Below are 25,423 nucleotides of genomic sequence, written 5' to 3'. Positions count from 1 at the left end.
TAACTGCCCAGTGACACGGGCCTACCAGACGAGCTAAACGCCTTCTATGCTCGATTTGAGGCAAGCAACCCTGAACCATGCATGATAGCACCAGCTGTTCTGGATGACTGTGTGATCATGCTCTCCGTAGCGATGTGAGTAAGACCTTTAAACAGGTTAACATTCACAAGGCCGCAGGGCCAGACGGATTACCAGAATGCGTACTAAGAGCATACGCTGACCAGCTGGCAAGTGTTTTCACTGACATTTTCAACCTCAACCTGACCCAGTCTGTAATACCTACATGTTTCAAGCAGACCACCACAGTTCCTGTGCCCAAGAACGCTAAAGTAACCTGTCTAAATGACAATCACCCCGTAGCACTCACATCTGTAGCCATAAAATGCTTTGAAAGGCTGGTCATGGCTCACATCAACACCATTATCCCAGACACCCTGGACCCACCCCAATTTGCATACCTCCCCATCAGATCCACAGATGATGCAATCTCCAACCTGCCCTCTCCCACCTGGACAAGAGGAACACCTATGTGAGAATGCTGTTCAATGACTACAGCTCAGCATTCAACATCATAGTGTCCTCCAAGCTCATCACTAAGCAAAAGGACTCTGGGATTGAACACCTCCCTCTTTATCTGGATCCTGGACTTCCTGACGGGCCGCCCCCATGTGGTGAGGGTAGGCAACAACAAATCCGCCACGCTGACCCTCAACATGGGGGTCCTCAGGGGTGCCTGCTTAGTCCCCTCCTGTAGTCTCTGTTCACCCACGACTGCTTGGCACAACTCCAACACCATCATTAAGTTTGCTGATTACTTGACGGTGGTAGGCCTGATCACTGATGAGAATGAGACAGCCTATAAGGAGGTCAGAGACCGCAAGGCACTACATAGAGTAGTGTGTACGGCCCATTACATCACTGAGGCCGAGCTTCCTGCCATTCAGGACCTCTATATCAGACAGTGTCAGAGGGAGGCCCAAACAACTGTCAAAGACTCCAGCCACCGAAGTCATAGACTGTTCTCTCTGCTACCGCATGGCAAGCAGTACCGATGCACCAAGTCTGGAACCAACAGGACCCTGAACAGCTTCTACCTCCAAGTCATAAGACTGCTAAATAGTTAGTTAAATAGTTAACCAAATAGCTACCCGGACTATCTGCATAACTTTTTTTGACTCATCACATACACTGCAGCTATTGTTTATTATCTATCCTGTTGCCTAGTCACTTTATTCCTAGTTATATTTACATATCTACCTCAATTAGATATATAGCCAAGTTATCGTTACTCATTGTGTATTTATTATTACGTTTTTTATTACGTGTGATTACTTTTCTATTATTTATCTATTTTCTTTCTCTATGCATTGCTGGGAAGGGCCCATAAGTAAGCATTTTACTGTTAGTCTACAACTGTCCTTTACTAAGCATGTGACAAATAAAATTAGATTTGATTGGGTTGGACCCTATGGGTGCTGTTCGCACCCGAATCCTGAGGTGTCAGAGTGGCAGGCTGCAGCTATAAGCCAGACCCCTTGGCATGTCACGCTGCACGGCTTCTGTTACGCCGACATTGGGGAAGCACAACATGTAGGTCACATGGATTCATTCCTAACACTATATTAGCCGAAAGTTGACTTTGTGGAAATGTCTGGATTACCTAGTCCTGTAATACCAAACAAATGACCAAGGTTGTTTAACATTTTACTTCAAGTACTTTAAATCAAGTTAGATTGGGTTGGTTTACAGGGTATGGTTTAAAAACAGATTATGGAGTAAGGTTGAAAACCAGTGATGTGAAGACCTCAAGGACTGAGTTTGAATTCCCTTGTTCAAAATCAACCACTAGAGGGCATTAACCGCCATATCTGACAGATGGTCAAAAATCAGCAACTTAAACCACTGGGAAAAGATGCATAACAGGGTGCCAGGTTCCCTTAGGTAGGCTAGTGCGTTCCCAGACCTCAACATTCTCTCAAACCCCTTCATGGGTCTGCTCACTCTTCGGCCGTGCGGTGTCTTCCCACTTCTGACATCAGTGTAGTGAACTGGGCGGTGATCTGACTCTGAATATCCGGATTTATGATTATCCATGCAGCATTGTAACAAAGCACTGCAGGTATGATTGAATTCTAGTATAATTCATATTCATACAAAATGTGATCAATTGTTTGTTTTATTTATCATATTTATGGACCTTTGATTTATATAATATTTTAGGTAGAGGAATAGATAACGTAACATATGCGAGCACGCGCCATAGTGCGCACACAGAATCGGCATCATCATCATTTTTTTAGGGGGAAAAAGCACCAAACGTGACTGAATATCCGACCAACCTCCTTGACGTCAGATAGCTGCACTTGCATGAGAGAGATGTCGACTTCCTCGAATTTGGGATTTCCAAAAGCACAGGAAACAACTAAAGTACATCATTTACTTTTTCGTCCGTCGTTTCCAGGTGAAATGAGGTAAGGACACAAAGCTTTGTCTTGCCCAATTTCGGAATGAAATAAGAATTTGCAGTGTGCTTTGGCCGCAGAGACCTCTACTTGGAGAAACTTTAGGTTGTGTTTATGTAGGGAACTTCCACTTATCACAAAACTGCATAGAAAATCACCAAATGGTTAAAAAAAACTAGACGAGGGGCTTTATGTGGCTGAACATTCCGTGACTGTTAACATTCTTTTCAGTAGTCTGCCTATTATACCAATTTATTCCAACAAGCCATTAACCACAACAGGATTTGTCAAGACTTGTTGAGGAGTTTTAGGAAAACATAAGACAAAGTTAAGATTTGAGTCGCTTAGTAGGCTGTATAATGATTTGTTTTATTGCCCAAAAAAAACATATATATTATTCTTATAATTATTGTATTAAAATAATGATAATTAATTATAATTTATGTTATGTTGTATTGTCATGAGCTATTATTATGTCAAATACTGTAAAAGATGCCTTCTTGTGGAAGGTATGCATATCATAGGCCTTCCCTGTGGCTCAGTTGGTAGAGCATGGTGTTCGATTCCCACGGGGGCCAGTACAAAAAAAAAAAAGAATGCATGAAATGAAATGTATGCATTCACTACTATAAGTCGCTCTGGATAAGAGTGTCTGCTAAATGACTAAAATGTAAATCATACTTTTTCATATATCGGGTATTAGTGTGTATTATTTTCTTTTCTAGGCTCAGCATTAGACTTGCTTACCTTTTCCTGTATAACCTGCTTCAGTTCTGTGGGCACACATGGATATTTGCAAACATGACAGCCAGGTTTCTCACGTTTGGTGGAGGTAAGTTGTCGAGATCAGAGTCAAAACAGCAGAGCTGGATAGTCTAGACCAGGGATGGGCAACTTCCACTGAACCCATAACGAGGCGCTGCAGGGGTCTGCTACGGGGGTGCTGATCTCAATACTGTTATTCGTAAATTTTATCATGCTTGATACTCGTGATCGGAAAACCCGGAATCGTGCTTTAAATGTCGGTAAAGCCTATACTTCAAGTAGGCTACGCGTTACATCGCTATTACTCAGATCACATCTTTATGTTCCTTCATTCATTACGCACATGCAGTCAGAGCCGGCCTTAGCCTTTTGTCATAATTTCGTTGGTGGGCCCTCCCCACCACCTTTAGAGCAAAACATTTTCGCAGCCCCCCTCTTGACAGCTGAGAGAAATTGTTTTCGATTTTGCAATTTTAAAGCAAGTTTGCTGCATTTCTACACATTTTGCCATGGAGCAGAGAGAAGATTTTTGCAATTTGATAACAAATTTCATGCAACAATTATACCAAAGGGTTCCCCTATGGGGACAAACCGAAGAACCCTATATGGTTCTACTTAGCACCTTTGTTTCTAAGAGTGGAGACTAATCTAAAAATGTTTGGCAGACAGTCAGTGACTTACATAACGAGAAAAACTGCTGCGGGCTGCCAGTAGTTGCCCATCCCTTGTCTAGACTCAAGAGCCCATTCATAAATGCTTTACGAGACTGTATAATGCAGTATGAGTACAGGTAAGTATAAACCCGAACCTAATGTTCTTGTTTCCCAGACGCGCTTGCTGACACCTTCTATGCTGTGGGGGTTGTGATGAGTCTATGCCAGCTGTTGTCCGTGCTCGAGCTCTTCCACATCGCTGATGGGATCGAGAAGGCACGCCTTCTGCCACGATTTGTTCAAGTGTGTGCCACTGCCAAGCTTAACACTGTGTTCTGTCTCTTTGGAGTCTGGGCCCTGTTCAAATGCTACAAAGTGTACCCTTCATCCATTAATTGAGGATTTTCACTTCACCGATCAGACAAAATAGGACCGGTTAGAGCAATTCATCTCTGATTAGTGGTCCTGTTTGGTGTGTACGTGACTGTACGTGACTGTGCAAGCAACAAATGGAGATAAGTGATGCACTATGTCATTTTGGAAAGCACAGTATGTCCGCAACGACTTCTGTGGTAGTAGTTCACGCCAATATCAAAGACCTCAAAAGTAGTCTAATGCCAACGTTTCCTTGTCCAGGTTATGACCAGAAACTTCCTACTATTTATGGTGATAGTCAGTCAAGAGGAGGTCCAGAGTAAACCAGTTGTGTGTGCACAGTTTTACCTGTGGAATATTCTAGATCTGTTAAGGTATGTATATTTCATCGGAACAAAGACATAAAAAGGGTTTGGGTTGCATATTTTTGTCCTAACTCAGCACTAACATCTGATTCAACTATTCACCTAGCCCTTGATTAGTTAGGCTGGAACAGGTGTGTTGACCTGGTAGTATGGTGCCGTGACAACAACCTTTCCCTCAACGTCAGTAAAACCAAGGAGATGATCGTGGACTATAGGCACAGTCGTGAAGAAGGTGCGACAGTGCCTTTTCCCCCTCAGGGTCGCATGGCGCTACAGAGGGTGGTGCGGACAGCCCAGTACATCACTGGGATCAAGCTCCCAGCCACCCAGGACCTCTATATGAGGCGGCGTAAAAGGAAGGCCTGGAAAATCGTTAAAAACTCCAGCCACCTAAGCCATAGACTGTTCTCTCTGCTTCCGCATGGCAAGCGGTACCGGTGCATCAAGTCTAACACCAACAGGCTCCTGAACAGCTTCTATCCCCAAGCGATAAGACTTTTATATAGCTAACAGAATGTCTACACACACTGTCTGAGTTGACCCTTGTATTTTATTTTTGCACTGTCTCTATACACACTCACAGGACTCTACACATTCTCGCACACTGACACGCCAACACACACATAACATGCACACATTAATACTGACTCTACACACACGCCCATATAATCATAATTTACGCTTCTGCTACTCTGTTTATCATATATCCGTATGCCTAGTCACCTTAGCTCTATACATATACAGTGGGGGAAAAAAGTATTTGATCCCCTGCTGATTTTGTATGTTTGCCCACTTACAAAGAAATGATCAGTCTATAATTTTAATAGTAGGTTTATTTGAACAGTGAGAGCCAGAATAACAACCAAAAAATCCAGAAAAACGCATGTCAAAAATGTTATAAATTGATTTGCATTTTAATGAGGGAAATAAGTATTTGACCCCTCTGCAAAACATGACTTAGTACTTGGTGGCAAAACCCTTGTTGGCAATCACAGAGGTCAGATGTTTCTTGTAGTTAGCCACCAAGTTTGCACACATCTCAGGAGGGATTTTGTCCCACTTCTCTATGCAGATCTTCTCCAAGTCATTAAGGTTTCGAGACTGACGTTTGGCAACTCGAATCTTCAGCTCCCTCCACAGATTTTCTATGGGATTAAGGTCTGGAGACTGGAACCAGAACCTTAATGTGCTTCTTCTTGAGCCACTCCTTTGTTGCCTTGGCCGTGTGTTTTGCGTCATTGTCATGCTGGAATACCCATCCACGACCCATTTTCAATGCCCTGGCTGAGGGAAGGAGGTTCTCACCCAAGATTTCACAGTACATGGCCCCGTCAAATGATGCGGTGAAGTTGTCCTGTCCCCTTAGCAGAAAAACACCCCCAAAGCATAATGTTTCCACCTCCATGTTTGACGGTGGAGATGGTGTTCTTGGGGTCATAGGCAGCATTCCTCCTCCTCCAAACACGGCGAGTTGAGTTGATGCCAAAGAGCTCCATTTTGATCTCATCTGACCACAACACTTTCACCAGTTGTCCTCTGAATCATTCAGATGTTCATTGGCAAACTTCAGACAGGCATGTATATGTATTCTTGAGCAGGGGGACCTTGCGGGCACTGCAGGATTTCAGTCCTTCACGGCGTAGTGTGTTACCAATTGTTTTCTTGGTGACTATGGTCCCAGCTGCCTTGGGATCATTGACAAGATCCTCCCGTGTAGTTCTGGGCTGATTCCTCACCGTTCTCATGCTCATTGCAACTCCACGAGGTGAGATCTTGCATGGAGCCCCAGGCCGAGGGAGATTGACAGTTCCTACCATTAAAATTATAGACTGATCATTTCTTTGTCAGTGGGCAAACGTACAAAATCAGCAGGGGATAAAATACTTTTTTCCCCCACTGTATACCTCTATCACTCCAGTACAGTCGTGGCCAAAAGTTTTGAGAATGACACAAATACAAATTTTCACAAAGTTTGCTGCTTCAGTGCCTTTAGATATTTTTGTCAGATGTTACTATGAAATACTGAAGTATAATTACAAGCATTTCAGAAGTGTCAAAGGCTTTTATTGACAATTACATGAAGTTGATGCAAAGAGTCAATATTTGCAGTGTTGACCCTTCTTTTTCAAGACCTCTGCAATCCGCCCTGGCATGCTGTCAATTAACTTCAGGGCCACATCCGGACTGATGGCAGCCCATTCTTGCATAATCAATGCTTGGAGTTTGTCAGAATTTGTGGGGTTTTGTTTGTCCACCCGCCTCTGAGGATTGACCACAAGTTCTCAATGGAATTAAGGTCTGGGGAATTTCCTGGCCATGGACCCAAAATATCGATGTTTTGTTCCCCGAGCCACTTAGTTATCACTTTTGCCTCATGGCAAGGTGCTCCATCATGCTGGAAAAGGCATTGTTCGTCACCAAACTGTTCCTGGATGGTTGGGAGAAGTTGCTCTCGGAGGATGTGTTGGTACCATTCTTTATTCATGGCTGTGTTCTTAGGCAAAATTGTGAGTGAGCCCACTCCTTTGGATGAGAAGCAACCCCACACATGAATGGTCTCAGGATGCTTTACTGTTGGCATGACACAGGACTGATGGTAGCACTCACCTTGTCTTCTCCGGACAAGCTTTTTTCCGGATGCCCCTATTCAATCGGAAAGGGGATTCATCAGAGAAAATGACTTTACCCCAGTCCTCAGTAGTCCAATCCCTGTACCTTTTGCAGAATATCAGTCTGTCCCTGATGTTTTTCCTGGAGAGAAGTGCCTTCTTTGCTGCCCTTCTTGATACCAGGCCATCCTCCAAAAGTCTTCGCCTCACTGTGCGTGCAGATGCACTCACACCTGCCTGCTGCCATTCCTGAGCAAGCTCTGTACTGATGGTGCCCTGATCCCGCAGCTGAATCAACTTTAGAAGACGGTCCTGGCGCTTCCTGGACTTTCTTGGGCGCCCTGAAGCCTTCTTCACAACAATTGAACCGCTCTTCTTGAAGTTCTTGATGATCCGATAAATGGTTGATTTAGGTGCACGGGGAGTTGGCCCAGAATTCCATCCTGGCTCTGCCACACTCCCCGTGTTCATATAAACTCCCGAATTTTTTGGGGGGGGGCTGCCTCTCGTGCCTGTTGCGCTCCCTTGCCTCATACTATCGCCTCTCCGCTCTCGCTGCCTCGATCTCCCACTGCGGGCGGCGATACTCCCCAGCTTGAGCCCATGGTCCTGCCCCATCCAAAATTTCCTCCCAAGTCCAGGAGTCCATAATGCTCCTCTCCTGGTGCTGCTCCTTCCTCCGCTGCTTGGTCCGTTGTTGGTGGGTGAATCTGTAACGGCCGTCGTCAGAATGAGACCAAGGTGCAGCGGAGGATGTGTTCATCTTGAAACTTAATGCAAAAATGAACACTTTACAAATTAAACAAAAATGACAGCTGACAGTTCCGTCAGGTACTTACAACTAAACAGAAAGCATTCACCCACAAACCCCAAAGGAAAAACAGGCTGCCAATGTATGACTCTCAATCAGCAACAACGATCTACACCTGTTCCTGATTATTCAAACTCAATCAGCATGACAGAGGGATCTCCAGCCTTGTCCTCGTCAACACTCACACCTGTGTTAACAAGAGAATCACTGACATGATGTCAGCGGGTCCTTTTGTGGCAGGGCTGAAATGCAGTGGAAATGTATTTTTGGGATTCAGTTCATTTGCATGGCAAAGAGGGACTTTGCAATTAATTGCAATTCATCTGATCACTCTTCATAACATTCTGGAGTATATGCAAATTGCCATCATACGAACTGAGGCAGCAGACTTTGTGAAAATGAATATTTGTGTCATTCTCAAAACTTTTGGCCACGACTGTACAGTATCCTTCAGAAAGTTCAGAAAGTATTCACACCCCTTGACTTTTTCCACATTTTGTTGTGTGACAAAGTGGGATTCAAATTGATTTAATTGTCATTTTTTTGTTAACAATCTACACAAAATACTCTGTAATGTCAAAGTGGAATAAAACTTCTAACATTTGTAAAAGAGTTATGAAAAATAAAACATGAATATATCTTGATTAGATACGTCTTCAACCCCCTGAGTCAATGTGTTAGAATCACCTTTGGTAGTGATTACAGCTGTGAGTCTTTCTGGGTAATATGTCTTTAAGAGCTTTTCACACCTTGATTGTACAACATTTCCATGACTCTTTTCACAATTCTTCAAGCTCTGTCAAATTGGTTGTTGATCATTGCCGGACAACCATTTTCAGGTCTTGCCATAGATTTTCAAGCAGATTTATGTCAAAACTGTAACTCGCCCACTCAGGAACATTCACTGTCTTCTTGGTAAGCAACTCCAGTGTAGATTTGGCCTTCCGTTTTAGGTTATTGTACTGCTGAAAGGTAAATTCATCTCCCAGTGTCTGATGGAAAGCAGACTTAACCAGGTTTTCCTATAGGATTTTGCCTGTGCTTAGCTCCATTCGGTTTCTTTTTTATCCTCAAAAATTCCCCAGTCCTTAACGATTACAAGCATACCCATAACATGATGCAGCCACCACTATGCTTGAAAATATAGAGTGGTACTCAGTAATGTGTCGGATTGGATTCGCCCCAAACATAACACTTTGTTTTCAGGAGAAAAAAGTAAATTTCTTTGCCAATTTTTTTACAGTATAACTTTAGTGCCTTTTTGCAACAAGATGCATGTTTTGGAATATTTGTATTTTGCAAGGCTTACTTCTTTACTTAATCCTTTTCAGTTAGGTTAGTATTGTGAAGTAACTACAATGTTGTTGATCCATCCTCAGTTTTCTCCTATCACAGCCATTAAACTCTGTAACTGTTTTAAAGTCACCATTGGCCTCATGGTGAAATCCCTGAGCGGTTTCCTTCCTTTCCGGCAACTGAGTTAGGAAGAACGCCTGTATCTTTGTAGTGTCTGGGTGTATTGATACACCATGCAAAGTGTGATTAATAACTTCACCATGCTTAAAGGGATATTTAATGTCTGCTTTTTTTTACCCATCTACCAATAGGTGCCCTTCTTTGCAAAGCATTGGAAAACCTCCCTGGTCTTTGTGGTTGAATCTGTGTTTGAAATTCACTGCTCCACTGATAATTGTATGTGTGGGGTACAGAGATGAGGCAGTCATTCAAAAATTATGTTAAACACTATTATTGAACACAGTCGATGCAACTTATGTGACTTGTTTACTCCTGAACTTATTTAGACTTGCCATAACAAGGGGTTGAATACTTATTTTTTATTTTATTTTTATTTATTTCACCTTTATTTAACCAGGTAGGCTAGTTGAGAACAAGTTCTCATTTGCAACTGCGACCTGGCCAAGATAAAGCATAGCAATTCGACACATAGAACAACACAGAGTTACACATGGAATAAACAAAACATGCAGTCAATAATACAGTAGAACAAAAGAAAACAAAAAGTCTATATACAGTGAGTGCAAGAGGTAAGATAAGGGAGATAAGACAATAAATAGGCCATAGTAGCGAAGTAATTACAATATAGCAATTAAACACTGGAATGGTAGATGTGCAGAAGATGAATGTGCGAGTAGAGATACTGGGGTGCAAAGGAGCAAGATAAATAAATAATACAGTATGGGGATGAGGTAGGTAGATAGATGGGCTGTTTACAGACGGGCTATGTACATGTGCAGTGATCTGTGAGCTGCTCTGACAGCTGGTGCTTAAAGCTAGTGAGGGAGATATGAGTCTCCAGCTTCAGACACTTCAGCTTCTCATTTGTAGTTCATTTGAAACATATAATTCCGCTTTGACATTATGGGGTAATGTGTGTAGGCCAGTGACACAAACATTTCATCAATTTTACATTCAGGCTGTAACACAACAGAATGTGGAAAAATTCAAGGGGTGTGAATACTTTCTGAAGGCACTGTAGCTTCTCACTTTCTCTTTCTTATTTCTTGTGTGTTTGTTCTACCTTATGTCATTTTTAGTGCTACATTGATATTGGTTACTGCATTGTTGGGTTTTGAGCTCGCATGAAAGGCATTTCACTGTTCTTGTGCACGTGACATTAAAACTTGGAACTAATGTTAAGATGGAACAAAAATGTGCACCACTCCAATGGTTGCTAATGGGTTGACTTTTGGTTCTGTCTGGCATTTGCAGGTACCCCCATGTTCTCCTGTGTTTGATGGGCACGGATTCCTTTGGCATGCTGTGGGCTCGATACACCCTATCCATCCCCATCTACATAATGTCAGTCATCACAGAAGGTTCATACGTTACTATTATTTTACATAAGGTGCATTCAGTAAGATTTCATTGCCACAGCTCAGTGATTATTACAACTATTAAAATACACCCCCTGGTTTTTGAAATAGATTCTTGCAGGGACGTGAATATGGTTACCAAAAAGAAAATATCTGAATGAACCTGCTGTTTTTATACAGTGAGGGTTTGAGACCGATGCTTTGACAGTAAACATTAAACAGGGGTTTTATAGGTTGCTTGGAATGTTATTTTTCTCCTACATAATTTAGTTCCTGACCAACAGATTCATTAGACTCTTTATCTACAGACTCAGGGCTCATTGCATCTTACGGAATGCCCCTTTAAAGGGCCAATCTGCAGTTGAAACAATAACAAAGCTTCTACCCCATCACTGTTTTAGTAAAGAGATGAGGGATAGAGTTTGAGAAATGTAACCACTCTTGAATGTATAGACAGAGCTATGGATAAAAGGACTGATCATCCATGAAATCAAAACCATGTTTTGAGGCTATACAGTGTTTGTTTCCATTTATGTTGTTTACAAACATTGTAGTAAAACACGATTATATTTTGGGTTCTGATGGGGTACAACAGTTGAACTAAGCTCATGAGGCATTTCTAAGGTCTTTTTTTGAGGGGAGAGAAGATAGAGAAATGTATTAGTACACTTTCACTTGGTATGTTTTAATCTCCACTCACAGCGTCGTGTTTTATCCCGTTACAGTTGGTGATGATGTGTCAGGCATTGCAATATTTAGAGTTGACAGGAAGTGAGTTGGCACAGCAGGCTGACCAAGATATCAAAGTCAGGAAATGGGACACATTCCAACTTCTTTAGGCGCCTGTGTGTGTTTTTTAGACAGTACAGAGTACATGCATTTTTCCTAAACAACTTATGTGTTTTAACAGTAGACCATAGACATTTTTGCAATTTTGCCTTCCACTTGGTCTATTTTGTGTATCGAAGAGTGTGTGCGAAGAATCTTTCTGCTTTGGTCTTTTCCAGGCATTACCATTCACCAATCACTGCCTTACTTTGAGTCATTGGGAACATACTCATTCCAGCTCAGCCTGCCTGTGTCTGCAGACATTTACTTCCCTATCCTCCTGAAGGCATACTTACCTTTACTGGCTGTTGGTAAGTTAACAGATTTAGCTTCCTTAGCAGAGCCTAAAGGCGCAGGCTGAATGAAACTGGAAGAGCCATTTACAAAAAGGGAATGTTTCTGTAATTAATTCCTTAAATGAGTTCCACTATGTCTGACGGAAAAACAAAACACAGCGTTCCACAGTAAGAACCTTATACCAATGTTTAAGCATGGTGGTGGTATTGTGATGGTTTGGGGATGCTTTGCTGCCTCAGGACCTGGATGACTTAGCCATCATTGAAGGAACCATGAATTCTGCTCTGTATCAGAGAATTCTACAGGAGAATGTCAGGCCATCTGTCCGTGAGCTGAAGCTGAAGCGCAGATGGGTCATGCAGCAAGACAATCATACAAAACACACAAGCAAGTCTACATCAGAATAGCTCAAATGCAACACATTCCAAGTTCTGGAATGGTCTAGTCCAGGGGTTCCTAAAGTTTTTTGTCCCACGACCCCATTTTGATATCTGAAAAATCTCACAACCATGTGAAACAAATTCTGTGCATAACAGCCAATGTTTACTTTTTTTATTTGGGGCTATGGCAGTCAATTGAAAAGCATTCTAAAAGTATTTCTGATTGTCTTCTCACCATCACATACTTTTAATGTGGGGCTATGCCAGTCAATTGGAAATTAGTCTGACAATGTATCTCATCTCACCACCACTAATGAGATGGGTGTGCTTAATGCATGTCGCGTCAGAGCTTCTCAAAGTCAGGGGGCGTGGTGCAGTGTCTTAATGCAGACGATTGCACTGAATACAGCTTCACACAGATATGAGCTGGCGAAGGGTACCATGAGTTTTATGGTGCTTTCAAGACAACTAGGATACAAGGTCAAATCATGACGTTGTGATCTTCAAGTCGGGAAGTCGGAGTTCTAAAAAGAGGCCAGAGTTCCCGAGTTGGAACTCCAAGTTGGATGACCGCTCAAAACGATTTTTTCCTCTCGGAGCTCGTTTTTTTCCCCCCAGAGTTCCCAGTTGTCTTGAATGCAGTGAAGTCGGATGTCAGAGATTTCTGAGTTCCCAGTTGTCTTGAATGCAGTGAAGTCGGATGTCAGAGATTTCTGAGATCCCAGTTGTCTTGAATGCAGTGAAGTCGGATGTCAGAGATTTCCGAGTTCCCAGTTGTTTTGAACGGTGATGATTTCTATATTTTGAAAGTTACAAATCTTGAAAAGTTCATTGCTTACAAGCAAAACATTTTGGAATTATGTCAACAATGAACTAAAGAAACAAATACAAAAATAGATTTTGGGTGGAATTTTTGCTCAGAGGCCTACCATAGGTCAGGGCTGGCCAACCCTGTTCCTGGAGAGCTACCCTCCTGTAGGTTTTATCTCCAACCCTGTTCCTGGAGAGCTACCATCCTGTAGGTTTTAACTCCAACCCTGTTCCTGGAGAGCTACCATCCTGTAGGTCTTCACTCCAAACCTGTTCCTGGAGAGCTACCATCCTGTAGGTCTTCACTCCAACCCTGTTCCTGGAGAGCTACCGTCCTGTAGGTTTTAACTCCAACCCTGTTCCTGGAGAGCTACCCTCCTGTAGGTTTTATCTCCAACCCTGTTCCTGGAGAGCTACCCTCCTGTAGGTTTTATCTCCAACCCTGTTCCTGGAGAACTACCGTCCTGTAGGTTTTAACTCCAACCCTGTTCCTGGAGAGCTACCATCCTGTAGGTTTTAACTCCAACCCTGTTCCTGGAGAGCTACCATCCTGTAGGTTTTAACTCCAACCCTGTTCCTGGAGAGCTACCGTCCTGTAGGTTTTATCTCCAACCCTGTTCCTGGAGAGCTACCGTCCTGTAGGTTTTAACTCCAAACCTGTTCCTGGAGAGCTACCGTCCTGTAGGTTAACTCAAAACCTGTTCCTGGAGAGCTACCCTCCTGTAGGTTTTATCTCAAACCCCAGTTGTAACCAACCTGATTCAGCTTTTCAACCAGCTAATTATTAGAATCAGGTGTGCTAGATGAGGGATGGAGTGAAAACCTACAGGAGGGTAGCTCTCCAGGAACAGGGTTGGAGTTAAAACCTACAGGACAGTAGCTCTCCAGGAACAGGGTAGGAACCAAAACTCGTTCTTAGAGACCTGTGAATGCATTCGGTCACATGACGGCTCGATCAGCTGTTCGATTTTACTTACGGGCATGTCAACTGAGCCAGGATCACAGTGAAACTTCCAAGTGTTGGGAGGTGAGCGGTCATCACTCGTGTGAGCCGAGGGAAGGGGGCATGGTTCGCTTTTGAAAGACTCTCTCCAATAAGAATTCTTTCATATGAATCCACCGATTCAGTCACTCATCTGTAGAATGTTTTTTAAAATTTTATTTCCCCTGCATGCTTGCGTTCAGTACATTCAGTTTCACAAGTGTCTGTTACATAGGCAAGGATGCATTTTATTTTCATTACACAGAAAGTCGACTAAGACCTTTTTTTTTACACATCCATTGTGAATGACAACGGTTCCTCTCAATGCGAAAAATCTTTCCACTTTAGTCAAAGTCCATACCTAAACCCAATTGAGATGTTGTGGCAGGACCTGAAACTAGCAGTTCATGTTCGAAAACCCACAAATATCATTGAGTTGAAGCAGTAATGCATGGAAGTGTGGGCCAAAATTCCTCATCAGGGATGTGAGAGACTGATCAGCAACTACAGGAAGAGTTTGGTTGCAGACATTGCAGCTAAAAGGTGGCACAACCAGTTATTGAGTGCAAGGGGGCAATTACTTTTTCACACAGGGGCATTGGGTGTTGCATAACCTTGTTAATTAAATAAATGAAATAAGTCTCAACATTTTGAGTAATTTGTTCACTCAGGTTCCCTTTATCTAATATTAGGTTTTGGTTGAAGACCTGATAACATTCAATGTCAGAAATACAAAAATAAAATAGAGAACAAAAGAAAGTAAGCAAATACTTTTTCACAGCACTCTAGCTCCAGTACGGAATATTTTATATTCAACTACTTGCCCTGCCCATGAACAAACCTGCTAACTCTGACAACCTTTTGTCTTTCTAGGGGCTTGTGTAACAGTGTGGCATTCACTGAGGGCGAGAGAACTGCGTCTTGAGAAGTGGAATAAGAAGATTAAAAGGAAATGAGGTGGATTTCTTATTTTAGGATATATCACTTTGGGAGTTACTTAAGAAGACATGAAGACATTATTACCCAACAGCAAATGAGAACATCTTCCTAAGAAGCCTTCTTTGCACAACATTGCTTTGATGAGGTCACACTTTCAGAATAGTTGGATGAGCAAAATGTTTATAAATGTGTTCAGTTGAGAAACTTGCTGGTCTTTTCTTCCAAGGCTTGATGTCCAATCTAAGCACTACTCAGTCTAAAATGAACAAAACATCAGAAAATCAGTTTGTGTTAACATCTCAAGTGTTTTAATGAGGAACTCATGGTTGCACAACAAGTGTTTTTCTCAATAACGTTAGTAAAGCAAACAATTCCACAGTACAATTGGCAGGAATGATAAGCTTCCATATATATATATATATATATATATATATATTTATCATCTTGTTATGGGGAAAATAGATTGTTTCATGGCCAAACAATCCCACTGTCGAAAGCCCACCTTAAAGCCAGGGCAGGCACAGGGGTGTCTAGACTCTCTCCACAAGGCCTTTCCACAGGGCAGGAGTTTTAAAGCTAGATTACTTAGTTGCTACATCCATTTTTATATATACCAATTGATTCTTGAAGAATGTAACTTGCCTCATGAGCATAGTTCAATTGTTGTACTTCATTATAAGCTTGTTTTACTCCAATGTAAAAAATAAATAAAGCAAACAAACACTGTATGGCCTCAAAACATAGTTCAAACTATAATTTTGATATAATAGATGGTCAGTCCTTGCATCCATAGCTCGGTCTATGAATTTGAGAGTGGTTACATTTCTTCTGGCCCATCCCTCAGCCTTTTACCAAAACAATCAAGGATTCTAGCTTTAAGCAGGACACCTCAGAGTGGGGGAATTATTCTGCTCCTCCCTCTCAAATTCCATCCCTAACCCCCAAGTCACCTCTGCGGCTGCTGCCCTGGGATACCGCCCACAATACACTGCTACAAGCAGACCAAGGCAGTGAGTGTTTGAAGCGTCAAAGCTGAAGAATGCCAGGCTGGGCCGAATGGCTGTGATGTCACTTCCTGTTAGCCCAGAGAAAAGCAGGAAGTTGGCCCAGGTCACCAACCGTACGCTCGCGTCCACACCGCTTTTTTCTTGAAATCCGTGGAGGACTTCAGAGCCAGCAAGGCAGCTGTACAGAAAAGGGAGAGAAATACCAGTGGGGTGTGAGAAACCAGTACTTATTAAGAGAAGTCGAGAATGGTCAGTGGCCAAAATCATTTAATCAATATTAGTATTGAGGGATAAAAGCCAGTGTACTGACCCTTTTGCCTTGAAATACTGCATGTACTTCCTATTTTGCCATATAAAAGTGTCTGCTAAATGACCATATTATGAATTGGACATTGAGCTTTGTGGCGCTGTGTCTCACCTTTGGCAGTGTTGATGGAAGTCTCTGACAGACCAGTTTCCGGACCTTCAGTGATGCTGAAAAGCCAATCTATGAACTAAGAAACACACAAGTTTTCTTATTGGTAACTGCTACCAATTCACTGACATTATTCATCTTTTATTTTGTTTAGAGCAGTGCGTAGTAGTGTCTTTTGTGATCTGTTTCCACATAGTAAACCTCATTGTCATCACACAAACAAAATAATTAATGTGTGGAGGTTGGGGACCTACCTTCTGTGACTGTTCCCTCCAGGGCTCTTTAGCCAATAGCTGCCTCAGGCTGTGGGGCAATCCCAACAGGCATAGCGAGACTGACTGCTCAGCCAGCACGGCGTCACCGTAGAGAGCATGAGGTAGACCGGGCGGCTCTGACCCCTGCTGCCATGGAAACCACTGGGTCCTAATGCCCAGGAGGAGGGGCATGGTGTGGTCGCCCCAGGAGATCACCGCCGCAGCGAATACCTGGAGCAGGAAGTCTGTGGCCTGCACAGGATGATGGGTAATGGAGTCCAGGTTATTCAGCCCAAGTATATGCAACACACAAATAGACTACCTGATTAAAAGACTACACACTGTGCACTTGGCAATTGAACGACTATAAAAGCATACCAATGCTAACAAATAGAAGTCAGAAATCATACCATTCCTTGAAATACCACAGCTACAACTTCACAAGGGTCGACATTCCAAAGTAATTCCTGAATGATAGCCATTCAACCAGAATCCACCCACTACAAACCGGCAGTACATACAGTGAGCTCCAAAAGTATTGGGACAGTGACAAATGTTTTGTTGTTTTGGCTATCTACTCCAGCACTTTGGATTTGAAAATATACAATGACAATGAGGTTAACATGCAGACTGTCAGCTTTAATTTGAGGGTATTTTCATCCATATCAGGTGAACCATTTAGAAATTACAACACTTTTTGTACATAGTCTCTCCCCCCCCCCTTTTTAGGGGACCAAAAGTATATACAGTGTATTCAGACTCCTTAACTTTTTCCACATTGTTACTTTACAGCCTTATTCTAAAATTGATTAAATTGTTTTACACACAATACCCCATAGTGACAATGCAAAAACAGGTTTTTAGAAATGTTAGAAAATGTATTGAAAATAAAAAACTGAAATATCACATTTACACAAGTATTCAGACCCTTTGGTCAGTACTTTGTTGAAGCACCTTTGGCAGTGATTACAGCCTCGAATCTTACTGGGTATGACTCTACAAGCTTGGCACACCTGTATTTGGGGAGTTTCTCCCATTCTTCTCTGCGGATCCTCTCAAGCTCTGTCAGGTTTGATGGGGAGCGTTGCTGCACAGCTATTTTCAAGGCTCTCCAGAGATATTAAATCGGGTTCAATTCCGGGCTCTGGCTGGGCCACTCAAGGACATTTGGAGACTTGTCCCGAAGCCACTCCTGTGTTGTCTGGGCTGTGTGCTTAAAGTCGTTGTTCTGTTGGAAGGTGAACCTTCGCCCCAGTATGAGGTCCTGAGCACCTTGGAGCAGATTTTCATCAAGGATCTCTCTGTAATTTGCTCCGTTCATCTTTCCCTCGATCCTGACCAGTTTCCCAGTCCCTGCTGCTGAAAAGCATCCCCACAGCATGATGCTGCCACTACCATGTTTCACCGTAGGGGATTGGTGCCAGGTTTCCTCCAGATGTGACGCTTGGCATTCAGGCCAAAGAGTTCAATCTTGGTTTCATCAGACCAGAGAATCTTGTTTCTCATGGTCAGAGTCCTTTAGGTTCCTTTTGGCAAACTCCAAGTGGGCTGGCATGTGCCTTTTACTGAGGAGTGGCTTCCGTTAAGGCCACTCTACCATAAATGCCTGATTGGTGGAGTGCTGCAGAGATGGTTGTCCTTCTGGAATGTTCCCCCATCGCCACAGAGGAACACAGCCTAGAGCTCTGTCAGAGTGACTAATGGGTTCTTGGTCACCTCCCTGACCAAGGCCCTTCTCCCCCGATTGCTCAGTTTGGCCGGGCGGCCAGCTCTAGGAAGAGTGTTAGTGGTTCCAAACATCTTCCGATTAAGAATGATGGAGGCCACTGTGTTCTTGTGGACCTTCAATACTGCATACATTTTTTGGTACCCTTCACCAGATCTGTGCCTTCGACACAATCCTGTCTCGGAGCTCTACGGACAATTCCTTCAACCTCATGGCTTGGTTTTTGCTCTGACATGCGCTGTCAACTGTGGGACCTTATATAGACAGCTGTGTGCCTTTCCAAATCATGTCCAATCAATTAAATTTACCACAGGTGGACTCCAATCAAGTTGTAAACATCTCAAGGATGATCAATGGAAACAGGATACACCTGAGCTCAATGTAGAGTCTCATAGCAAAGGGTCTGAATATTTATGTAAATAAGATATTTCAGTTTTATATTTTTAATACATTTGCTAAATGTTTTCTCATTGTCATTATGGGGTAGTAGTGTGTAGATGAGGATTTGTTTTTATTTAATCCATTTTAGAATATGGCTGTAACGTAACAAAATGTGGAAAAAGGGAAGGGGTCTGAAAACTTTCCGAATGCACTGTATGTGTATTAAAGTAGTCAAACATGAAGTATTTGGCCCCATATTCATAGCACGTAATGACTACATAAAGCTTGTGACTCTACACATTTGTTGGATTCATTTGCTGTTTGTTTTGGTTGTGTTTCAGATGATTTATGCCCAATAGAAATAAACGGTAAATAATGTAGTGTCTTTTTGGAGTTACTTTTATTGTAAATAAGAATAGAATATATTTCTAAACACTTCTACATTAATGTGGATGCTACCATGATTATGGATAATCCTGAATGAATCGTGGATAATCCTAAATGAACCGTGAATAATGATGAGTACCAATATCTCACCTGCACGTGAACTCTAAACATACCAGCTATCCCATGTATCAATTCACACACATACACAGAAATAACACAGCACCTGTGTATGTGTTTCTGAGAATAGTGTTAAAATACTGTACTGACCTGCCTGGTGTCTCCACACTTGACAGTGGTCACTCCGTAAGCAACATTTCTTATGAGTCCCATCAGCTCCAAAAGCCACTCCATTCGTTTGGACACACCTAGAAAGTGTACTTATTATAAACCAGGGTTTCCCCAACTCTGGTCCACCAGTACCCTCAACGTTACATGTTGTTATTCTAAACCTGCACAAGCCCACGTGATCCAACTAATAAAGATAATTGATTCGCCAAATATTTCTAATCACGTGTGCTTTTGCAGCAAGAACAAAAATACTTTAGGAGTATTTGAATGACCAATAAATGATCAATGCAGTATATTACAAAAACTTTGCAAATACCCCTGACCCCCCTTGGCACTTCTATAGGTCTAAAGGTCAGATCAGTTCAAGCACAACGTTGAAATCCGCCAGCCCTGAAAGCTGATTGGTTGCTGGGCTGACCTGTGTTGGGACTGGCGGCCAGACGGCATTGGTAGAAAGTCTGCAGGAGGAGCCAGCCCACCTTGTGGCTGGACCAACCCCGGAGCACGGCAGCGATGACATCGTTGAGGCCCAGAAGTGGCACGCGGCCCTGGGAGGTGAGGTGAGCCAGGATGAAGCCGGTCTTCTCCATCTGTGCCTGTAGAGGAGGCAAGAGAGCAACACATCACTCAAAGAAGGGATGTGATCGATATCGGACAAAATGGAAAAGCAGCAGGAAAAACGACATTGGTTTTGGGGAAGGTTGATTTTAATGACGCATGGGGTGAGGCGACAATCATTACCTCTGTGACCTGGGCGATGCGGTCGATCTCTGTGTCAGCCAACTCGGACAGACATTTGGAAACTCCCACGTACAGGTGCACCTCTTGGTCCTACAATAAACCATGGACATACATCTCAGTGCATGGTCGATATTCAATAATGTTTAGTGATCACTAGTCTCGCACACACAGCCAATTTCTTGTCGTGTGATTGACTAAGAAGAATAACTGACAGGTGTACTTGTCTAAAAAAAGAAGATTTCCCTGCCTGTATGTGGTTGGGGAGTACGTTGAAGATCTTCTCTATAGTAGTACACAGGACGGCCCAGACTGTGTTGGGCGGGTTGGGGAGGGCCATGGCCTGTGCCAGGCCCCGGAGGAGGGACAAACAAATGGCCAGGCGCTGGGGCCGGACGTCCTGCTGGAACTGCTGCAGACCCAGGGTCTCCACGTAAACCTGAAGCTTGTCCTCCGACACGTGCTTCATCCATACAGAGAGATTATCGTACAGGTGACCTCGCGTCCGCATCTAGGGGGAAGAGAACCGTGGAGGAAGAATGAATGGAGGGCTCGCACTCTTCACTTTGTTCCCAGGGGGGGTTTATTACAAGCTGTAATGTCTGGCCAATCAATAATTGACCAATTAACTTCCAGGGAGAAAATGAACCCCATAGTACTCTGACCATCTACTGACATTCAGAATTGAAAATCCCTGAATGGCATATTCATAGAGGATTACAAACTGGGTTATGGAGGACTCACACTAAGACTGTGGACCAGGGGAGGGCTCAGCCACACCCCCAGGAAGAGAGATGCACTCTGGGAAGACTGGGCTTGGTTGGATGCCAGCTCTATACATTGGTGTTGGACCACCTCACCTGTTGGGAAAATAACATGTATTTTGCAAATACATGATTGCTAGGCTTTCACTGTGTGTGTGTGTTTCATATTTTGAATGTATCCTTTCCTACTGAGATGTACATCTCTTTTACAAGGAGGCCATAGAATTTCTCTGCGTGTTTGTGGAATGTATGACTATGTGGAAGAGATAGGTGGGGAGGGTATCACAGTACCAAAGTTGAGCCTCATGAGAGGGGACAGGATGGCGCTCCAGTTGACAGGGGGGTACTGGTAACTCCCTCCCACTGTGGCCAGGGAGCCCAAGCCTGTCTTCACCAGACTAGGGTGGGAAAACTCTGGACCTTTCTTTCCTGCCTCGGCGAGGAAGTCCACAACCGACCTGATCACACTCTTCTCTGGGAGGTAACTGAAGTCCTGGGGCACTGAGAGAGAGAGAGAGAGGCGTTTGACTAAGCTTTTTTTCCATGCATTGGAAGGGGCAGAATTTACACATTTAGCACGACTCCATTAGTTGTGTTACACAGGGCAAGCTAAGTCTACCTAAAGTATTTAAAAGAAAATACCGAGTCATGCATAGAAGTACATACGGTCGTGGCCAAAAACATTGGCACCCTTGCACTTTTTTCAACTCACTCACAATTTTCACTAAAAATAAGTTGAAATTGACGAAAGCGTTTGTTCTCCACAATTTATTTCATTGTTAATATTACAGAACATTTGTTTTTCATTCAGAACTTAATATATCCAATTAAATCAGAAAATAAACAAATGGCATTATTGATACCCTAGACTTAATATTTGGTAGCACAGCCTTTAGTCACAATTACTGCAATCAAGCGCTTCCTATAGCCATCAATGAGCATCTTGCACCTTTGTACTAGCAGTTTGGCCCACTCCTCTTCTGAGAGCTGCTTCAGTTCTCCCAGATTTGAAGGGTGCCTTCTCCCAACTTCTGTTTTCAGATCTCTCCACAAGTTTTCAATGGGATTTAGGGTCTTGACTCATTGCTGGCTACTTCAGAACAATCCAGAGTTTTGTCTTGAACCATTCCTGGGTGATTTTTGAAGTGTGTTTGGGATCATTGTCTTGCTGGAAAACCCATGACCTTCGACAGAGACCCAGCTTTCTGACACTGGGTCCGATATTGTGGTCCAAAATGCCTTGGTATTCTCCTGATTTCATGATGCAATGCACACTTTCAAGGCACCCAGTACCAGAGGCAGCAAAGCAACCCTAAAACATCATTGAACCTCATCCATGTTTGACTGTAGGGAAGGTGTACTTTTCTTTGAAAACTTCCATTTTGTTTTCTGTAAACAGAGAGATGGTGTTCTTGGCCAAAAAGCTCTAATTTGGTCTCATCTGTCCAGAGGACATTCTCCCAGAAGGATCTTGGCATGTTCAGGTGTGTTTTGGCAAATTGCAGTCTGGCTTTCTTATGTCTCTCTCGCAGCAGTGGGTTCCTCCTGGGTCTCCTACCATATAACCCCCTTTCATTGAGTTGGCGACAGATGGTGTGAGTTGAAACTGTCGTACCTTGTGTCTGAAGGTCAGCTTGAATCTGTGTGGCAGTTGATCGAGGTGCTTTCTCCACCATTCAAACAATCCTTCGCTGCAATCTTCCATCAAGTTCTCTTATGGCCACGTCCAGTGAGGCTGGCTACAGTGGCGTGGGCCTTAAACTTCATGATAACATTATGTACGGTGGAAAGAGGAACATCAAGGTCTCTGGAGATGGACTTGTAGCCTTGAGATTGTCAACGCTTGGCTACAATCGTGTGTCTGACCTCCTCAGATAATTCTCTGGTTTTCTTTTCTCCATGCTCATTGCGGTACACACAGTGACACATTACAGGAGAATGAGTCCTTTTCTCTATTCAAACTGGTTGAATGAGTGATTTTTATAGATTTTAATATTGCAGGCACCTGCAACTCACCACAGGTAAGTTCAATTCCAAAGTAAATAAAAATCACCTGCTTGAAATCAAATTATTTCTAGCTACTTCTAGAAGGTGCCAATAATATTGTCGGGCCATTATAGGATTTCTTTGGTGGAATAAGCTAACATTTAGTAAATTATTCAGATTTTTTTGTTTTGTTCAACTGCAAACCAAAGACATACATATGTGGATACCAAAATATTCTTTCATTTCAACAGAAATGGTGCATTATTTGAAAAAAGTGCAAGGTTGCCAATATTTTTGGCCACGACTGTATAGAACAGTGGTCACCAACCGGTTGATCACGATCGACTTGTCAATCTCCAAGGAAGTTCTAGTCGATCGACAAACATTTCTGTAAAAAAAAACAACAATGAAGCCTTGTGTTCCTGTTTTGTTTTATTAGTCTGCCCTGCGCGCCGGTTAGACAAACTGTTGCCATTTCATGTGTCTGAAGGTACAAACTCTGTCTTCCCGGTGTGGCTGGAGAGGAAATTAAGTGCACTATGCTCCCGCTGGCCAATCAGATTGCTCAGATGACCGAGTCTGCAATAATGAGGCATAAAAGAAAGCTTCTGCAAAATTGATACTGTGAGATTTCAAAACATTTAAAACCATGACTAGAGAGAGACTGTCAACAAATACAACAAAGAGCTGCTGTTTTTATGAGTGTTCTTACTCAGCACTGTCAACACTTTGTATTCAACACTTTTATAAATCCATAAAATGCGTGTTCTTCCAATTTCCACTCTGTGCTACAACAAGCAGTCCAGCAGTAATGAATGAGTAGGAAAGTGTATCTATAGGTTTGCGTTGTTATTATCATTAGCGCCTTGGGTCTTTTTTAATATCGAGGAATATTTCACTTTCTCGGTTTATAGGAGTAACAACATGAATTTGTGCATGAGGCAGAAATAACGCGGCGCAACTAGAGTTTCGCCATCAGCTGGAAGACGGTGTTCCTTTTTGGTCAGTGTCAGTGGAGGAAAGGGAGAGCGGAGGGATGTTGAGAGACGGACCCTCAGTCTGCTGCTCTCTCCCTTCGCTGAGACTGACCATCAGATGCAGGCACCATCAGCCCAGTAAAATAAAAAGCTAATTATTTAAATGAATGCTCACTCAGCTGTGCCTCACAAGTAATACAACAATGGATCTATTACCGGTGTGATCATATAGCCTACATCAAATATTTTAAATATAATTTAAAAAAAATGTCCCGAACAACAATGCATTGGCAGGTCAATTCAAGCAAAGCCAGTATGTGGCGATAACGTATTGGGCCTATAGCTTACTGCACAAACCTCATTTCTACAGAACTGTTTTTAATTAGTTATTGTTGCATAGGCGTACATTTTTTAAGTCATGTTAATAAAAAAATCAGAGCGGTAGATCTCGGCATGCATTTTGACTCAGAAAGTGATCGACTCCGAAAAGGTTGGTGACCACTGGTATAGAACCACTGAATTCTAGGATCTCTATGAAGCCACAAATCTCTAGGTATGTTAGGTCTGGGGCATGTTGTTGTGTGGTCCTTACCTGCTGTGCGACTGTGGCTGGTGGACATGTGGGCCAGGTGGAGGTGCCCCACCAGACAGGCACTGTTAGACTGCAGCCCGATGGCCCCTGAGAATGTGATGATCTACAGGTGAAAGGCAGGAGCCGTGTTAGTTTGTTGCTTGTTGTTTGTTTCTTGCTTTATGCATGTCCCTTGTGAGCGGTTAAAACAACATCCTCTTGAAGGACAGTAAACTTCATTAATCAATCAACGTTCTGACCTGTGTGATGGCCCGTATGACCTCGTTCATTCTGCTCTGCTGCTGGGAGGACTGCTCAGATTCATTCTTCAGCTAGAAGGGAGAGAACAGACACACATCGTCACTTATAACAGAGAGGAAGAGAAAGAGAGAGGCCCAACTGGGCGTAAAAATCAGTCTCCCACCAACAGGTGGTGTTGTTTCGCCAAGCAAGGAGTTTTTGTATGGAGGTCAATGCGAGTGTGTCGAATTTGGTCCCCCCCAAAAAATGTATGGCTTATTTGCTACGTGAGGTTTATTGGATCTAATAGAAGTCTCGTAATACTTAAGTTGTTACGAGTGTACTGATATAAGTAGGACTTTCATTGAATATTCAAAAAAGGATTACAATAAATGAGATGTATCCACCAATCCAAAAAAAGGATAGGTGGGAGCTAGACAGCCTGCCGCGCTGCTTTGTGGACGACGACTCCCATTGTTAGGGCCGGAGAGATATCTTGTCAATATATCCATACTATTTGCTTATATTCACTTAGAACACACTTTACCATTGCACATGTAAAGCCATAAATAGGTGTTT

The 25,423-nt window shown here is 42.9% G+C and overlaps 2 protein-coding genes across 5 annotated transcripts in view; one reads left to right on the top strand and one right to left on the bottom strand.

The window, feature by feature from the left end:
- Nucleotides 1-1,887: 1,887 nt before the first annotated feature.
- hacd4 (3-hydroxyacyl-CoA dehydratase 4) lies at nt 1,888-15,836 on the top strand. Of its 2 annotated transcripts, XM_014155787.2 has the most exons (8): nt 1,888-2,119; nt 2,301-2,471; nt 3,188-3,294; nt 4,056-4,183; nt 4,517-4,629; nt 10,771-10,877; nt 11,882-12,013; nt 15,045-15,836. In XM_014155787.2, the coding sequence occupies exons 2-8, from the start codon at nt 2,368-2,370 to the stop codon at nt 15,125-15,127; spliced, it is 774 nt and encodes a 257-aa protein (XP_014011262.1). In that variant the 5' UTR covers nt 1,888-2,119; nt 2,301-2,367; the 3' UTR covers nt 15,128-15,836. The 2 variants fall into 2 exon arrangements, with proteins under 2 accessions (XP_014011262.1, XP_014011263.1); XM_014155788.2 differs by lacking the exon at nt 11,882-12,013 and having other exon boundaries at nt 1,919-2,471.
- A 314-nt stretch (nt 15,837-16,150) lies between these two features.
- focad (focadhesin) overlaps nt 16,151-25,423 on the bottom strand; it is a 75,025-nt gene continuing 65,752 nt past the window's right edge. For all 3 annotated transcript variants that reach the window (XM_014155779.2, XM_014155781.2, XM_014155780.2), the window contains exons 33-43: nt 24,865-24,936; nt 24,626-24,728; nt 21,362-21,571; nt 21,051-21,166; nt 20,557-20,817; nt 20,310-20,399; nt 19,987-20,164; nt 19,548-19,645; nt 16,787-17,038; nt 16,536-16,611; nt 16,151-16,295 (exon numbers count right to left, since the gene is read on the bottom strand). In XM_014155779.2, the coding sequence (XP_014011254.1) occupies nt 16,222-16,295; nt 16,536-16,611; nt 16,787-17,038; nt 19,548-19,645; nt 19,987-20,164; nt 20,310-20,399; nt 20,557-20,817; nt 21,051-21,166; nt 21,362-21,571; nt 24,626-24,728; nt 24,865-24,936 (1,530 nt within the window). In that variant the 3' untranslated portion in view covers nt 16,151-16,221. The remainder of the gene's footprint in view (nt 16,296-16,535; nt 16,612-16,786; nt 17,039-19,547; nt 19,646-19,986; nt 20,165-20,309; nt 20,400-20,556; nt 20,818-21,050; nt 21,167-21,361; nt 21,572-24,625; nt 24,729-24,864; nt 24,937-25,423) is intronic.

The sequence above is a fragment of the Salmo salar genome, chromosome ssa18 (genome assembly GCF_905237065.1).
Source record: "Salmo salar chromosome ssa18, Ssal_v3.1, whole genome shotgun sequence".
NCBI lineage: Eukaryota > Metazoa > Chordata > Actinopteri > Salmoniformes > Salmonidae > Salmo > Salmo salar.
The sequence above is the reverse complement of the archived record's forward strand: the minus strand, read 5'-3'. Positions and strand labels throughout refer to the sequence as shown.

What these genes read in the sequence shown, in the direction of transcription:
- hacd4 (XM_014155787.2), top strand. Translation starts at nt 2,368, where the DNA reads ATGAGAGAGATGTCGACTTCCTCGAATTTGGGATTTCCAAAAGCACAG. An exon ending in TTCTGCCACGATTTGTTCAA is followed by an intron (nt 4,184 to 4,516) that starts GTGTGTGCCACT and finishes TTCCTTGTCCAG; the next exon opens with GTTATGACCAGAAACTTCCT. An exon ending in CTTACCTTTACTGGCTGTTG is followed by an intron (nt 12,014 to 15,044) that starts GTAAGTTAACAG and finishes TTGTCTTTCTAG; the next exon opens with GGGCTTGTGTAACAGTGTGG.